General features: G+C 42.3%; 1 protein-coding gene across 1 annotated transcript; it reads right to left on the bottom strand.

Annotated features, from left to right (window-relative positions):
* Window positions 1-10935: 10935 nt before the first annotated feature.
* Cxcl11 (C-X-C motif chemokine ligand 11) lies at window positions 10936-14238 on the bottom strand. Its single transcript, XM_041671606.1, has 4 exons — window positions 14066-14238; window positions 12633-12759; window positions 12461-12533; window positions 10936-11723 (listed from the first exon to the last, which is right to left on the bottom strand). The coding sequence occupies exons 1-4, from the start codon at window positions 14196-14198 to the stop codon at window positions 11673-11675; spliced, it is 384 nt and encodes a 127-aa protein (XP_041527540.1). The 5' UTR covers window positions 14199-14238; the 3' UTR covers window positions 10936-11672.
* Window positions 14239-17309: the final 3071 nt, after the last annotated feature.

Genomic DNA, 17309 nt, shown 5'->3' with positions numbered 1-17309 from the left:
TACAACAAAAGTATATGCTCAACTATGTTCATAGTAGCATTGTTTGTAATAGCCAGAACCTGGAAACAACCTAGATGCCCTTCAATGGAAGAATGGATGAAGAAAGTATGGAATATATACATATTAGAGTACTACTCAGCAGTAAAAAACAAGGACTTCTTGAATTTTGCATACAACTGGATGGAAATAGAAAACACTATCCTGAGTGAGGTAAGCCAGACCCAAAAGAGGAACATGGGATGTACTCACTCATATTTGGTTTCTAGCCATAAATAAAGGACATTGAGCCTATAATTCGCGATCCTAGAGAAGCTAAATAAGAAGGTGAATCCAAAGACAAACATAAACGCATCCTCCTGAATATTAACCTTCATCAGGTGATGAAAGGAGACAGAGACAGAGACCCACATTGGAACTCCGGACTGAAATCTCAAGTTCCAAATCAGGAGCAGAAGGAGAGAGAGCACGAGCAAGGAACTCAGGACCTCGAGGGGTGCACCCACACACTGAGACAATGGGGATGTTCTATCGGGAACCCACTAAGGCCAGCTGGCCTGGGTCTGAAAAAGCATGGGATAAAACCGGACTTACTGAACATAGCGGACAAAGAGGACTACTGAGAACTCAAGAACAATGGCAATGGGTTTCTGATCCTACTGCACATACTGGCTTTGTGGGAGCCTAGGCAGTTTGGATGCTCACCTTACTAGACCTGGATGGAGGTGGGTGGTCCTTGGACTTCCCACACGTCAAGGAACCCTGATTGCTCTTTGAGCTGATGAGGGAGGGGGACTTGATCGGGGGAGGGGGAGGGAAATGGGAGGCGGTGGCTGGGAGGAGGCAGAAATCTTTAATAAATAAATAAATTTAAAAAAAGAAGTCTTTTGCTCTAATGTCGACATGACATTTCTGATGCTTGTTTCAGAAGCCGAGCTGATAATGCAAACACTGATTACAGATGAACGGAGCTCATGATCAGGAAGCTTCATTTGGTGACAAGAAAGGCCCACTTGGTGTTCTCCTTCCCCCATTATTATTTCGTTAGGATTGCCTTCATCTACTTTAGGCAGTTGCCACTGCATTAGGTTGTAGCATGAATAATAAAAACCCAGAGACAGATATTGAGGTTCAACCTGAAGATCATAAAAGCAAGGAAGTCAACTACTAGAGAGACCTTTTACCTCTATCAAATCTTAAGGCGAAAGGAGTGAGATCCTGTCTCCATGAATACTCACACTCCACACACCACACTCTATACTCCAGTGAGTTCCTGTCTCTTCCCCTTTATGTTCCTCTCTCTGCCCAGCCATATCAGTCTTGTCTCCCCTTTCCTAGTGCTGGGATACTGGGATTAAAGGTGTGTGGCTCCTAAACACTGGGAATGAAGGTGTGAGCCACCACCACCTGGATCTGTTTCTGGATCAGTCTTGTGCAGTGCAGGGTAGACTCGAACTCACAGTGATCCATCTGCCTCTGTCTCCTGAGTCCTGGGATTAAAGTTGTGTGCCACCACTCCCTGGCCTGTATGGCTGACTAGTATGGCTGCTTTACCCTCTGATCTTCAGACAAGGTTTATTTATTAAAACAAATAATATATCACTATATTAGGTTTCTAGACCACCCCTAAAATGCCCTTTAATTCTAGGCATATCTGCCAGCATTCCCTCCTTCAACCCCATCTCTCTTCCTCCTCCTCACCTGATCTTTCCTTTCCTCCCAACCCATCCCCAGTCCACCCATAAAATCTATTATGTTTTCCCTTCCTCCATACCTAACTTCTATGTATCTATGAATTATAATTTGGTCATCATGGCTAATATTCACATATATGTGAAGACATATAATATTTATCCTTCTGTGTCTAGGTTACCTCACTCAGGATGATTTTTTTCTAGTTCTATCAATTTACCTGCAAATTTTATGATGTAGTTTATTTTGTTTTTCAAGACAGGGTTTTGTTGTAGTTTTGGAGCCTGTCCTGGAACTAGCTCTTGTAGACTGACCTAGAACTTGCAGAGATCCACACTTACCTCTGCCTCCTGAGTGCTAGGATTAAAGGCATGTGCCACCACCATCTGGCTGATGTCATTTTTTAACAGCTGAGTAATATTCCATTGTGTAAATGGAGCACACTTTCTTTAGCCATTCTTCTGTTGAAGGACATCTTGGTTGTTTCCAGTTTCTGGCTGTTCTGTACAGAGGCAGTGAACATGGTTGAGTAAGTGTCCTTGTGATGGGGTCCTTTGGGCATATGCTCCAAGAGGGGTGGAGCTGGATCTTGGGGTAGATCAGTTCCTATCTTCCTGAGGAACCATCGCATTGATTTCCACATTGACTGTAAGTTTGCACTCCCACCAACAATGAAGAAGTGTTCTCCTCGCTCCATATAGTTGCCATATATGAATTATCATATGTGTTATTGATCTTTTTAACAGGTGTAAGATGGAATTTCAAAGTAGTTTTGAATTGCATTTCATTGATGTCTAGTTGAACCATTGGAAAGAAATGTTGAACATTTAAGTGTTTCTCAGCCTTTTGATTTTCCTCTATTTCTAATTCTCGGTTTAGATCTGTACCCCCATTTAATTGGACTATTTATTTATTTATTGGTATCTAGTTCCTTGATTTGTGAATATGTTGGAGAGGTCTTAGAGTTTATTTGCGAATCATCTTAGTTAGCTTCTGTGGTAGTTAGAATGAAAATGGCCCTTATAAGAAGTGGCACTATTAAGTGTGGCTTTGTTGGAGTAAGTATGACCTTGTTGGTGGAAGTGTGTCACTCTGGGGGTAGGGTTTGAGGTCTCACATATGCTCAAGCCATGTCCAGTGTCTCAGTTCATGTCCTGTTGTGTGTGGGTCAAAGATGTAGAACTCTCACCTCCTTCAGCGTGTTTGCCTGCATGCTGCCATGTTGCCCCATGATGACAACAGAACAAGCCTCTGAACTGTAGACTACCCAGTTAAATGTTTTCCTTTGTTAGAGTTGCCATCGTCATGTTATTTCTGCACAGCAATAGAAACCTGAAGACAGAAGTTGGTACCAGAAGTGAGTATTGCTGTGATAGGCCTGACCATGCTTTTGTTTGAAAGAATATGGAACTTGGGACTGTGGATTAGAAAAGCAGTTGAATGCTTTAAGTGCTGTTTAATGGGCCATCCTAGTAGGAGCATAGAAGACAGCGGGGCTGAGGGGGATTTGAACTATGGGCCTGGCTCAAGAGGCTTCAGAGGAGAAGAATTTTAGTATGTTGCCTAAAGATTATTCTTGTAATATTTTGGTTAAGAATATGGCTGGTTTTCGCCCTTGTCTGAAGAATCTGCCAGAGGCTAAAGCGAAGAGGTTCAGATTAATTCTGTTGGCAGAGGAACTCTCAAGACAGCCTAGTTTAGACTCTGTTGTGTGGTTATTACTGGTCACTCTGACACAGATTTATAATGAAAAGGAGCAAGCTGAGTTAGGAAAATACAAGGTGTACAATTTGAGGAGAAAAGGAGCACCAGGAAGTGGAATGGAACTAAGTCCTGTGTTCAAGGAGATAAACAGATCAAGAAATGGAATAAAAGGAGTGGTGACCTCCCAAGATCCCACCCACCTAAGTTTCTAACTTTAATTCTAAGGAATCAAAGAACAGCTTAAAGCAGGGCATGGTGGTGCATGCCTTTAATGTGAGCTCTTAAGGTGGAGGCTGGTGAATTTCTGAAAACAGAAAGTTGTTGAAGATGTAATTGAGTGGAGGGGCTATGTTCCAGCCCCAGTAAACAGCAGAACTTGGCAGCTTCAACCACAAGGATCTGGCTTTAGAGTTAAGGACAGAGGAAGGGGCTATTGAATTTGCCTCTACAACTAAGGAAAGCCGTGAGGCCAGGCAGGTGTCAGAGGTGTCCATGAATGGAGAGGCCTAGAGAAGCCATTGTGTGAATCTCCTGGATTGCCTTGGAGAACCCAAGATGTTGGAGATGCCAGAATAATGGGATACCTGCCAAAGAGAGCTGCTAACAGAAAGTGGAACCAGTCCCAAGAGGAAGAAGTGTGGTGTGGTCAACAAAGCTGGAAGGAGTTGGAGATGTGAAGATTGTTTTGACATCAGACATAGAGATGCAGAGTCTGGAGTTTGCACAGCTGGTTTTTGGTCTTGCTCTGGTCCAGTATCTCATCCCTGTGCTCCCTTCCCTGTGCTTTGGAACAGGAATGTATATCCTGTGTTCTTATATATTGGAAGTATGTGATCGGTTTTTTGATTTTATAAGGGATTACAGTTAAGAGATTGCATGAATCTTAGAAGAAGCTTTGAGCTTTTAAACATGGTTGAGACTGTGATAGACTAAGGGACTCTTGAAGTTGGACTAAATGTATTTTGCCTTATGATATTGTTACAAGCTTATGGAGGCCAGGAAGTGGAATGGGGCAGTTTGAATATGACCGGAGTCTACCAAGGCTCTCGGTTGAAACTGGAGTCTCCTGTTTTCTCTGACATTTGGACCACTGCCAAATTTGGACTGGCTCAGCGTCAGGTATCTTCCAGGAAACACTCTTTTGTGATACTTACACAAACCTGTACATCACATTATGATCTCAGACTTAGTCAGCTTAGTTATCAGCATTTTGAAAGTAGAATTAACAACTAAGACAAGAAGAGGTGACTATTGTCTCCCCCGCATAGAGATAGCAGTTCTGGGATTACAGGCACTCATATAAACACCTGATTTCGTGATGGGAAGCTCATGAGGCAGGTAAAAAGATATGTTGATTCTATATGGACATAGTGGGTACCACGCTCATTATCCAAAATAGTTAAATATAGCCTTTCCTCTCAAATAGTGCTTTGCAGAAGTATCCAATGTATTTGGGGACTCTCTTGGTTAGTTAGAAGGAACAGTCTTGAATTTCTAAGGGACTGTTAGTAATTACATTTAAAACCTAGCCTTCAGATTTCCCCGATAAACCAAATTTTCCAAGTTAGAGGCAGTACTGTATTAGTTACCTTTCTGATGATCCTGTGACCAAGTCTCTGACGAAGTCACTTGAGCATGGGTGTATTCTGAGCACAGTTCAAGGGATACAGTCCGCCCTGGGAAAGACATGGTGGAGGGCGGTGTCATTGGTGAGGAAGGCAGGGTGGAGGGCGGTGTCATCGGTGGTGGCAGGACTTTGTAGCATGGCTTGCTCACATCTTCGAAGCTGATGAAGCAGAGAGCTTGGCTAAAGAGAAGTTCAGTTATCAGGCTCAGTTTCTGCCTTTAGAGTCCCACATCCACCAGCTAGTCCCTATGGCCAAAGGTTCTACAATCCCTCACAATAGTGCCGCCAGCTTGAGCCCAAGTGTTCAAATGAGAGCCTTTGGGGCCCAACCCTGTTCTTTCAAACCCCTCAGTGTATTTCTTAATTCCCATCTCTGCTCCTTAGCATTTTTTCCTTGATTCCTTTTCTTAGTTTCTACTGTCCATCTACCCTATCCTTCAGTCTATGGCGCATTTCTCATTTTTTTCTATTTTTGTCATTAGCTGATTGATCTAGCCCTTTCTGTTGTGATAAAGTGAACATATAACTTCTATTGTAGCCACTGAAATTATAGAGGTGATTGGCAGTGATCACATTCCTAGCACTGTGCTGATGCCCCGCCCCCTCCCCTGGACCCCGTCCCCCTCCTATGCTCGTTTATCTCAGATACCTGTGCCCACCAAACAGCACTCCCCTCTTTACCCCAACCTCTTGAATCCCTACCAACCTTGAACCAGTAGATACACCAGATTATAATCCTATGATATTTTCATTTTCCAAATGTATATGCAGCTATATACAAGTGCTGTAGTTGTAGGTTTTGATATAAGAAAAATAATTAAGTTGTTAGTTGAAGAATCTACAGGAAGACTGGACCAGGGCTTCTAAAACATTCTAACCTGTGATGATTTCATGTCCAAGTATGCTTAGGCGACCCCAAATGCATAGTTGTATAAAATAGGCATGTAAGCAAATGCTGATAAGATACCACAAATAATACATATTTTTAAAAAATTTTTTATTGAGAAAAAGAAAAAAAAAGTTTCTGCCTCCTCCCAGCCTCCCATTTCCCTCCCCCTCCTCCCACCCTTCTTCCCCTCCGCCCACTCCTCTCCTTCCCTCTCCAGTCCAAAGAGCAGTCAGGGTTCCCTGCCCTGTGGAAAGTCCAAGGTCCTCCCCTCTCCGTCCATGTCTAGGAAGGTGAACATCCAAACTGGCTAGGCTCCCACAAAGCCAGAACATGAAGTAGGATCAAAACCCCTTGCCATTGTCCTTGGCTTCTCATCAGCCCCCATTGTTCGCCATATTTAGAGAGTCTGGTTTTATCCCATGCTTTTTCAGTCACAGTTCAGCTGGCCTTGGTGAGCTCCCAATAGATCAGCCCCACTGTCTCAGTGGGTGGGTGCACCCCTCATGGTCCTGACTTCCTTGCTCATGTTCTCCCTCCTTCTCCTCATTGGGACCTTGGGAGCTCAGTCCGGTGCTCCAGTGTGGGTCTCTGTCTCTATCTCTATCCATCACCAGATTTAGGTTCTATGGTGATATGCAAGATATTCGTCAGTATTGATATAGGATAGGGTCATTTCAGGTTCCCTATCCTCAGCTGCCCAAGGAACTAACTGGGGACATCGCCTTGGGCTCCAGGGAGCCACTCTAGGTTCAAGTCTCTTGCCAACCCTAAGGTGGCTCCCTTAACTAAGATTTGTGCTTCCCTGCTCCCCTATCAAACCTTCCTTTATCCCAATCATCCTGTTTCCCCAAGTTCCCCCCATCCTCCCCTTCTCATTTTTCTCTCCCCATCTCCCCTTACCCCCATCCCACCCCACCCCCAAGATCCCAATTTTTTCCCCGGCAATTTTGTCTACTTCCCATAGCCATGAGGATGACTATATGTTTTTCTTTGGGTTCACCTTCTTATTTAGCTTCTTTAGGATCACCAATTATAGACTATGTGACCTTTATTTATGGCTAGAATCCAATTATGAGTGAGTACATCCCATGTTCATCTTTTGGGGTCTGGGTTACCTCACTCAGGATAGTGTTTTCTATTTCCATCCATTTACATGCAAAATTCGAGAAGGCAATTTATAGATTCAATGCAATCCCCATCAAGGTCCCATCAAAATTCTTCACAGATCTTGAGAGGACAATAATCAACTTTATATGGAAAAACAAAAAACCCAGGATAGCCAAAACAATCTTATACAATAAAGGATCTTCTGGAGGCATTACCATCCCTGACTTCAAACTCTATTACAGAGCTACAGTAATGAAAACAGTTTGGTACTGGCATAAAAACAGAGAAGTCGACCAATGGAATTGTATAGAAGACCCCGATTTTAACCCACAAACCTATGAACACCTGATTTTCGATAAAGGAGCTAAAAGTATACAATGGAAGAAAGAAAGCATCTTCAACAAATGGTACTGGCACAACTGGATGTCAACCTGTAGAAGAATGAAAATAGATCCATATCTATCACCGTGCACAAAACTCAAGTCCAAATGGATTAAAGACCTCAATATCAGTCAGAACACATTGAACCTGATAGAAGAGAAAGTGGGAAGTGCCCTACAACAGATGGGCCACAGGAGATCACTTCCTATGTATAACCCCAGCAGCACAGACATTAATGGCAACATTGAATAAATGGGACCTACAAAAAATGAGAAGCTTCTGTAAAGCAAAGGACACTGTCACTAAGACAAAAAGGCAACCTACTGACTGGGAGAAGATCTTCACCAACCCCACAACAGACAAAGGTCTGATTTCCAAAATATATAGAGAACTCAAGAAACTAGACCTTAAAATGCTAATTAACTCAATTAAAAAATGGGGCACTGAACTGAACAGAGAATTCTCAACAGAAGAACTTCAAATGGCCAAAAGACACTTAAGGTCATGCTCAACCTCCTTAGTGATCAGGGAAATGCAAATCAAAACAACTTTGAGATATCATCTTACACCTGTCAGAATGGCTAAAGTAAAAAAAACACCAATAATAGCCTTTGCTGGAAAGGTTGTGGAGTAAGGGGCACACTCATCCATTGCTGGTGGGAATGCAAACTTGTGCAACCACTTTGGAAATCAGTGTTTCGGTTTCTCAGGAAATTCGGGATCAACCTACCCCTGGACCCAGCAATACCACTCTTGGGAATATACCTAAGAGATGCCTTATCATATGACAAAAGCATTTGTTCAACTATATTCATAGCAGTATTATTTGTAATAGCCAGAATCTGGAAACAATTGAGATGTCCTTCAATGGAAGAATGGATGAAGAACGTGCGGAATATATACACATTAGAGTACTACGCTGCGGTAAAAACAAACAAACAAAAAACAACAAATAATATATTTTTTTCTTATTTTTTTAAAATATTTATTTATTTATTTATTATTTATACAATATTCTGTCTGTGTGTATGCCTGCAATGCCAGAAGAGGGCACCAGACCTCATTACAGATGGTTGTGAGCCACCATGTGGTTGCTGGGAATTGAACTCAGGACCTTTGGAAGAGCAGGCAATGCTCTTAACCGATGAGCCATCTCTCCAGCCCCCCAAATAATATATTTTTAAAACAATAATTTGCTGTACATATAATTTTGCCATTCATGAAAGACAAGAACAGTTTCATATGAAGGAGAATGCACGGGGTACTTCTTTTTACATAAAGCATTCTGTCTTAGCTGGGTGCTTGACATTGGAGGGAGTGGAACATCTCCGGTGCATTTCAGAGTCTGAGGAGATCTTTTTTGCTTGTTTTTTTAGTTTTTTTGAGACAGGGTTTCTCTGTGTCACAGCCCTGGCTGTCCTGGAACTAGCTCTTGTAGCCCAGGCTGGCCTCAAACTCAGATCTACCTGCCTCTGCCTCTCAAGAGCTGGGATTAAAGGCGTGCACCACCACTGGCTAGATATCTTTATTTCAGAATTGTCAGTGTTGAGGACACTGCTTTATATAGTTTTACAAAAAAATATGACGTGTATTTAGGGCATTTCAGAAATTGTTGGAAATTCTTCTCTAATCCTCAGCTAAAATAAACTGATTTCTTTTCAACAAAGCTTAAGTCAGCAACTCAAAGAGCCATGTACTGTCAGTGCTGGGGATTGAACCTGGGGCCTTGCACACGCCACACAGTGGCTCTAGTATTGAGCTATAGTCCCAGTCCTGAAAGGGCAGTTAACAAACCGAATCTTCTAATGCAGTCCAACCCAAGGATACCCTGTGGTACTTTTCCATACTGAATGATGACAGTATGAAATATGAAGAGCTTTTTTCTTTGTAATTAAGCAGCAATGTTTCTGCAAGAGCAGGCGTCTCTGTATGCACAGCAGACACCTCCATTGCTGCATATACAGTGGTCTCCAGTCTGAGTGTTTTAGGAAGAATTGATTGATTGCATTCATGGTGTCATGGCATGCACAGTACTGTAGTAGGAGGAGGGCCTGCATGTTTGGCCCGGCGGCCCAGCTAGCTTAGCCCCAAAATAACCACACAGAAATTGTATTAGTTAATCACTGCTTGGCCCATTAGCTCTAGCCTTGTATTGGCTAACTCTCACATCTTTTTTTTTAAATTTATTTATTTATTAAGGATTTCTGCCTCCTCCCTGCCACCGCCTCCCATTTCCCTCCCCCTCCCCCCAATCAAGTCCCCCTCCCTCATCTGCTCGAAGAGCAGTCAGGGTTCCCTGACCTGTGGGAAGTCCATTAACTCTCACATCTTGATTTAACCCATTTCTATTAATCTGTATATTGCCACGTAGCAGTGGCTTACTGGCAAAGATTCAGCATGTCTGACTCTGGCGGTGGCTCCATAGCGTCTCTCCCTCACTCTGCCTTCTTCCTCCCAGCATTCCATTTAACTTTCCCTGCCTACCTAAGTTCTGCCCTATCAACAGGCGCAAAGCAGTTTCTTTATTAACCAATGAAAGCAACACAAAGACAGAAGGACTTTCTATACTACAGTGCAGTGAACACGTTATACGCTCAGAACCAAGCTGACAACAATCCCCTGTAATGAAACATGGGCAAATGCTGCTACAAACACCATGGGCTACTGTGTTTGATTTGTTTGGTTGTTGTGCTTTCAGAGGTCTTTTACTGTTGCCAGGTGGGGTGTGTGTGTCTGTGTCTGTCTGTGTCTGTCTCTGTCTGTCTCCGTATTCGATGATGTTGTGATCCCCTGTTTACGGAGCTATGGACTGACAATCAGATCTGCAAAACTGACATACATATATGGGAGCTAAGTAGAAATGACCCATCAGGGCCAAGTCAGGTGTTAGGAAGCCGCTGACAAGAGTGTCACCGCTGCTACTTAGCAGTCTTCCTGATACTGTCTTTGTGCCCTGGCTGAAGTGCAGAGGGTGGGGTAGGCACAGCCATGCCGAGTCTTTGTTGAAGTTGATAGGAAACCTCCCTTTGGTTTCTCCATCTTGGCTGGGCTCAGAAAGTCACAAGGTAAGGAATTTGCTTAAGGGAAGGGGGAGGAGGTGTTGGTTTAGGAAGAATCCCTCTTAATCCTAAATAAATGTGAGTAGATTCCTTTATGACTACTTTCTTTTTTTTCCTGGTGTTTCAAGACAAGATTTCTTTATGACACCTGGGCTGTCCTGGAACCCATTATGTAGACTAGGCTGGCTTCAAACTTGAAGATCCTCCTGCCTCTGCCTTTCAGGTGCTGGAGTTAAAGGTGTGCACCACCTTAGCCAGCTAGTTCCCTTTTATTCATTTAAGAATTTTCTAAAATACCTTTTCATTATATTCTTTCTCATCCCCAACTCCTCCCATTGAATTATATTTTTAAAGAATTCTGTGTGATGACATATAGCTGCATGCCTCTAAAATACAAAGTAAAAAAATAAAAAAGCAAAAACCTGAAGACGTATTGATGCCCAGAAAGCATACAGTTGTTTAATAACAGTCATAGGAGCTGACTAGAAAAACACGAGTTTTATTCTTTTTAAAGAATGCCAGTTTTAGCTGTCCCTACCATTCACAGTATGACAAAGGAAATGTCCAAAGTATATATTTTTCTTGGAAACAGAATCAAAAAGAACAGATTGATAGATATGCATAGGTTTTTTTTCAATATTTTTCTTTGGTGAACAAAAGCAATTTATGTTTAAAATGTATCCAGACTATTGTAAGTGATAAAGTAGATAAAAAGAAATGTACATCTTCACTTCTTTAGAACACTTTGGGGGAAACCAATGTTACTAAGGCAGCATTAGGGTTCTTTCCAGAATTGTCTGCAGTACATCCCGTGAATGAACAAACAAGATTCTACATGGAAACTTTCTCCTAGATGCTTATGTGCCTTGGGATATTTGGGGGAAAGGAATGCTTATTTGTATGAAAAATCCTTTAAGGAATGCCTTACTACACACACAGATGCTTTTGAGTCCAGTACTGGTCTGGGCTCCAGTAACAGTGAGTCCATTGTAACCACAGAAGGTAACGTGGAATGCGCACCCATGCAGACATGTGACTTTTAGAGATAAATATTTCTATAGCCAAGCAGAATAGTTAGGCATATCAAACTTCCTAGAAGGTTTTGCAGCCTGGTAATTTATGGGTGTATATTCTGAGACAGAAGGTTGGGTTGTTTGTCTCACAGTTCATGTTTGAGTAGTCACAGACACTTCAGGTTTCCAGTCCCTCCTTTTCTTTAGGACTTCACATGGTTTTGGCGCTTTAAAGAACTTTTTCTTTCTATTGCCTGTAATTAGAAAACAAAGAATTTTTGTTTTGTTGTTTTTTAATAATCACAAAATATAGGTTTAATTACTATTTTAAACACTAAGGGTCAGGGGAAGACTAGCAAGGAAAACAAACCATCAATTCTCCAGTAAGATTTACAGCTCTGAATAAGACAACATTTTTTTCCTCTGAGTTTTAGAACATACAAAGATGGTAGTAAATGACCATTCGGTACAGACAGAATCCTCAGGACCTTTCTAACAATTAGATTTTAATATTTTCTACGAATAAAAACAGGTAATGTATGATTTATCCACTTAAGTTGCAGATGGAGAAAGGAAAACTGACTTCAGGTAATCAGTGTGGTATTGCTGAAGTAGGTTTGCTTTTTTTTTTTTAAGAAATAAAAACAGCAAACTTATCTTGTAGTAGGAAGTATAAAAGCAAGCATGATACATATAACAGACCACGCCAAAAACACCAGATTGCCAGTGGACATAAAAGGCAGAAGTTGCTTTGTAAAATATGAGTAGTGTTAGTATAAATTCTTTGAAAATGGAAAGTTTTATTTACTGGGTTGTTTTGTTTTTTTGGTAGTTAAGGGCTGACCTGTAAGAACATGTAGCAGGAAAAGGATGTTGTCATAACCCAGGACCCCTTAACTGAATGCTTCACGCAGCTTTTGTTAGTATTGTAATGTGGTCCAGAGCTCTCATGGATAAGATCACATTCTAGCTTGGAAGTCTGGTAACCTACCTGTTGTATGATGTGTGCTTGCTTTGATTTGGGGTTCAGGCACGTTTCTCCTTTATTGGCTTTCAGGGTAACACTGTTAAGGAAGATACAGAGAAGTTTTAACCTTTGGGGGAAATGTCAACAAAGTGAAGACACCTACCCCACGGTCATCTCCAGCAAGCCCATTCCTTACATCACTTCGACTTTGGCACAGCCTCTAGTCGGGTAGATTATGGAGACTCTCTCGATATCTGCCATCCTGACGGCTTTCACTCCAGGGTCTATACAAAGACAGCGCCCCGCTCTGAACATAGTGAAGCCTAGAACAGATCACAGAACTGGTTAGTGATGGCTGTGGATTACAGTCCTGGGGGAAGGGATGGCGGCAGACACATTTCTAGAAGTCTCATTTGTGTGGATTGGAATTAAGTCAGGATCTCCCTATAATATTTCCCTCTGCTTTATGCTAATTTATTATATCCTTAATTATTTCACTCATTTATTTTTATAAATTATTTAATTTAGGTTTCAGATAGGACTTATTTGCTGTTTGACCCAGGCTGGCCTCCAGCTCACCAGAAAGCCCAGGATGACCTTGAACTTGAAGCGCAGTACATAGCAGACCCCACATTTTAGTGTTACCCTGCCTTCGCTCAGCCTCTTTAAGTCCAGAACTTACACTGTGGTGTGTGTATGCCACCAGCCAGACCCTTGAGTACCTGAAATAACAACTGCACAGCCTTCAGGGACACAGGAGCAAAGTGGCTCTTTTCTTCTGGGTTTATTTTAAATGGTTTTCTAGCTGGCACAGACCCTGGTAGTCTGTTCTTTAGTAAATGAGCAAATAGTTAACAATTCTTTTGATCTTTGTCTTCTGAAGATCAGATTCTAGACTAAAGCTAAGTATCATAAATCTTGCTATCCTCCAGAGCTAACTGGCTTTCAGACCCCACAAGCGTCTCCAGGGAAACCACAAAGATTCACTGCTTTCTGAGAGCAGGGAGAGTTCTAAACATGACTAGGTTTGTCTTGTAGGCCCCATGATCCTTAGCCCAGATCTGCTGTGATAGAAGAACCATCGGAGCACGGGAGATACAGTTCTAGGTTCAGCTGATGGGGAAATGTCAATAAGGTTGCCCTTTAGAGACAGTATTCTTGGGAGGCGGGGCTGCAGAGCATTGTCGGTACCCACACTGCCCTAAACACACTTGCCCTCCAGCGAAGTATTGATCAAACACATATAACATTACTATGACCATGGCCCCAGAAAGAATTTCCTTTTTTCCTTTATTCTGAAAGTATTGATTCTAATAAATCGATGAGCTCTTGCTTAAAAAAACTAATTTTCCCACACACCAACATAATCCCATAGAAGATTCTCTAAATAGACACTGAGAGCTTCCTCTAAAGGCTCTTGCTAGGTAATTGTCAGAAAATTAAGAAATCTGTGAAGTTTATCATCCATAGTTAAAATAATCTTTTCATATAAAGATTTCCAACATTTCCCGCCATTGCTGGAACTTCTAATGTGTGAAATTAAATTGACTGTGTATTTTAGAGAAAAGGCATTTGAAAGATAACACAATGAACGAACGTATCGGCACAGAAGCGAAAGGAATCATATACCTTGGACAGCTGTAGCACAGATTAGCACAGCGAAGGCTATGGCGATGCCCTTCATGTCCACCCCAGCTGCTGCTGCTCTGCCTCGGCTTCGATGTGCTCTGCAGAGAACAGTGGAAGGCTGAAGCAGGAACATTTTATAGACCAATAGTCCTTGGCAGCAGCAGGAATTTCCCTGCTTGACTCACGCCGCTTTCTTGCTTCCTAGAGTTTCCCTTTCGTCCCATGTCAGTGCCTCTGCCGGTTCCTGTCTGCTGCAGTGAGGGCCTGACTGGAATGTGAAAGTACTTGGGAACTGGAGTGCTGTCTGCATTGTAGCTCACCGCCAGGGGAAGCAGCTGTCTGCAGGTGCCTTTACCTACAGGTGCCTTTCTGGGCAGTGTAATTCCAAGTCCCACAGACTCAGGCAGATCGTCCCAGTTCCAACCAGCTCCTCCTCCATGTAACTGTAGGAAAGGACATGTGTATTGGACAGAGATTATTTGCTAACAGGTGACCTGCGCTACCTTTGCATTATTTTGCTTTCAATTTCTTGTTTGAAGTTCTCTCCCCATATCTGTGCGCTTGCATCTACTTCTTTTTTATTGTCTTTATTGAGCAATATATTTTTCTCTGCTCTCTTCCTTTCCTCCCCCATCCCCTTCTGCCCATGATCCCCTCACTCCCAATTTACTCAGGAGATCTTGTTGTTTTCTGCATCTATTTGTGTTTGAAGTTTAAAGCCATGTATGTGCTTGTATGGAGCTAGCTCTTGTAGACCAGGCTGGCCTCCAACTCACAGAGATCCACCTACCTCTGCCTCCCGAGTGCTGGGATTAAAGGCGTGCGCCACCACCGCTGGGCATATGTGTGCTTTTTAGTGCATATACTTTGTATATTTATATTTATACTTTCGTATATTTTCTGTTAAGGACTATAAAGACAAAGTTGTCATCTCTTCCTGTTTCTCTTAAGTTTTCTGACTCTGTTTTAAATGTGTCATTTATAGAAACATAATGAGTTCAAGTCTAGGAGAGTTGTGGTTTTTTTTAAACTTTAGACTGGGTGCAGTGGTGGCACACACCTTTAATCCCAGCACTCGGGAGGAAGTATAGGCAGGCAGATGTATGTGAATTCAAGACCAGCCTGACCTACAAAGCAAGTTCTATATTTGCAGATGGCTTAGAAGCTTACTGGACCAAATACAGAATGAAAAAGGGTCCTGCTCCTCCTCTCTGAGGATGACAGATGGTCTGCTTTTATTCTGTGTCCACCTAGATGTGGAAGAGCCCAGTCCCCCATACGGGTAACGGCCGCGTCTGCCTTCCCTCTGAAACATAGTGTAAATGCCAAGGAAGATTTCAGTCTTGACTTCAGGTCTTCAGATACTGGATGTGAACCTATGGTGAGCTGGGAGGGGGGCTGCTTTTGCATTGAAACTTTCTTGCCTGATTTCCTGCACCTAAGGAAAGCCCAGCCTAAGGGTTGGCAGGGATGTCCCCCCCTCTTCCTCTCAGTAATCCAGTTTCCTGGAAAGCCACCCTTTACAACAGTTCAGCAAATGTTTGCTCCCGGTCCAATGTATGTTACAGCCTGGCATTCTCAAGACTGTAACTAAATTCCTTCTTGTTAAGGCAGAATTTTATAACTTTTGCCCCATAAGGTTTCTGCTGGCTCTGCAGATGTGGGGTGGGAGAGCTCCTAAGGACTGGTTCTGACCTGTTTTTACCCGACAGTCTGTGGTGTCCCAGGAGAAAGACTCCTTTTCAGAACGTGCCCTCACCCATGGATCCCCTGTGCCCTGTGAGATTTAGTGCTTGTGTTCTGGAGTGTGTCGTTCATCTCCTGCCTGAGTCTCTTAACTCACCATATCTTATCTTCATGACTTTTTTTTTTTTTGACATGGCCTCCTGCTATGGAGTGCAGGTTGGCTTAGCTCATGACTATCTCCTTGACCCAGCCTTTCAAATGCTGAGAATATAGGCATGTGCCAATATGACTGGGCTCTCATTTATTTCCTTGAAAAAGTGATATCTTAATATTTATATTATGTAATAATTATTTCTTCTGATTTTATAAAACTGACTGTTCTTGCCGAGCTTATCTAGGAATAATGTAAAGTAATCCATGATTTTAAATCTCTAGTAGCCACAGTTAAAAAAAGAAAAATAGCTGAAAATAATTTAAGCAGGGCTGGAGAGATAGCTCAGCGGTTTAGAGCACTGGCTGCTCTTCCAGAGGTCCTGAGTTCAATTCCCAGCAACCACATGGAGGCTCACAACCATCTGTAACGAGATCTGGTGCCCTCTTCTGGTGTGTGGACATACGTGGAGGGAGAATGTTGTATACATAATAAATAAATAATAAAAAAAAGAAAATAATTTAAGCAGTATATTTAATGTAATTCAAAACATAAGAGATTATTTTGCTGTGTAATCAGCATTGAATGAGATTTTTTATTAAGTGTTCAAACTGAACCAGTCACAAGCCAAATGCTCAGTAGTCATATGTACTTAGTAACACACAAGGGACAGAAGGACCTAGGTTAATACATACATTCCGTGTAGTATATACTGGCTGCCATGATGCTCACTCTAAAACAGCCCATGACAACAACAGACACTGTGGTTTTGTTTACGGCAACATCTCTAGGTTTCCCTAACAGTTTCCTCTTCACCCTGAATTGTATCTTATTGCTCTTTTCTTTGAGTAAAATGCAAAAAAGATTAAACTATAATTTGTTTTTTAAACTACTTTTATTATTTTAATTGTGTATTTGCATGTGAGGCTGTGTGGGGCATGTGTGTGCGAGTGTCCTCAGAGGCCAGCAGCATCGGGCCACCAGGAACTGGACTTAAAGGTGATCTTGAGCCCCAATATCAGCACTGGGGCTTGACCTCAGGTCCTCTAGAAGAGCGGTTTGTTCTCTTAACCACTGAGGCATGCTAAACGATGTGTTCTGTCCTTTGGGGACTATTGCCCTTTTTTTGTTGTTATTTCTCAAATTGGGCTATTTTCTGCTTTCTATTCCAGGTCCACCTAGTCAGAGTGTCCCCTTGAATTTAAGGAATATCCCAGGAAATGATTCTAATTTCCATCTTTTAAAAAATTGTGTAATCTGTGTGGCCTAGTGAGTTTTCTGTTCTTGCGATAAAAAGCTATAGCCAGAAACAACCTAGGAGGGAAAAGGCTTATTTCTGCTTAGAGGCCACACTGCATCACTGAGGAAAGCCAGGGCCGGAACTCAAGCAGGACCTGAAACAGAGAC

This window comes from Microtus oregoni, unplaced genomic scaffold, assembly GCF_018167655.1.
Source record: "Microtus oregoni isolate MIOR12 unplaced genomic scaffold, Mior012 000021F_ref0000039, whole genome shotgun sequence".
Taxonomy (NCBI): Eukaryota; Metazoa; Chordata; class Mammalia; order Rodentia; family Cricetidae; genus Microtus; species Microtus oregoni.
This window is presented reverse-complemented; position numbering and strand designations above follow the sequence as displayed.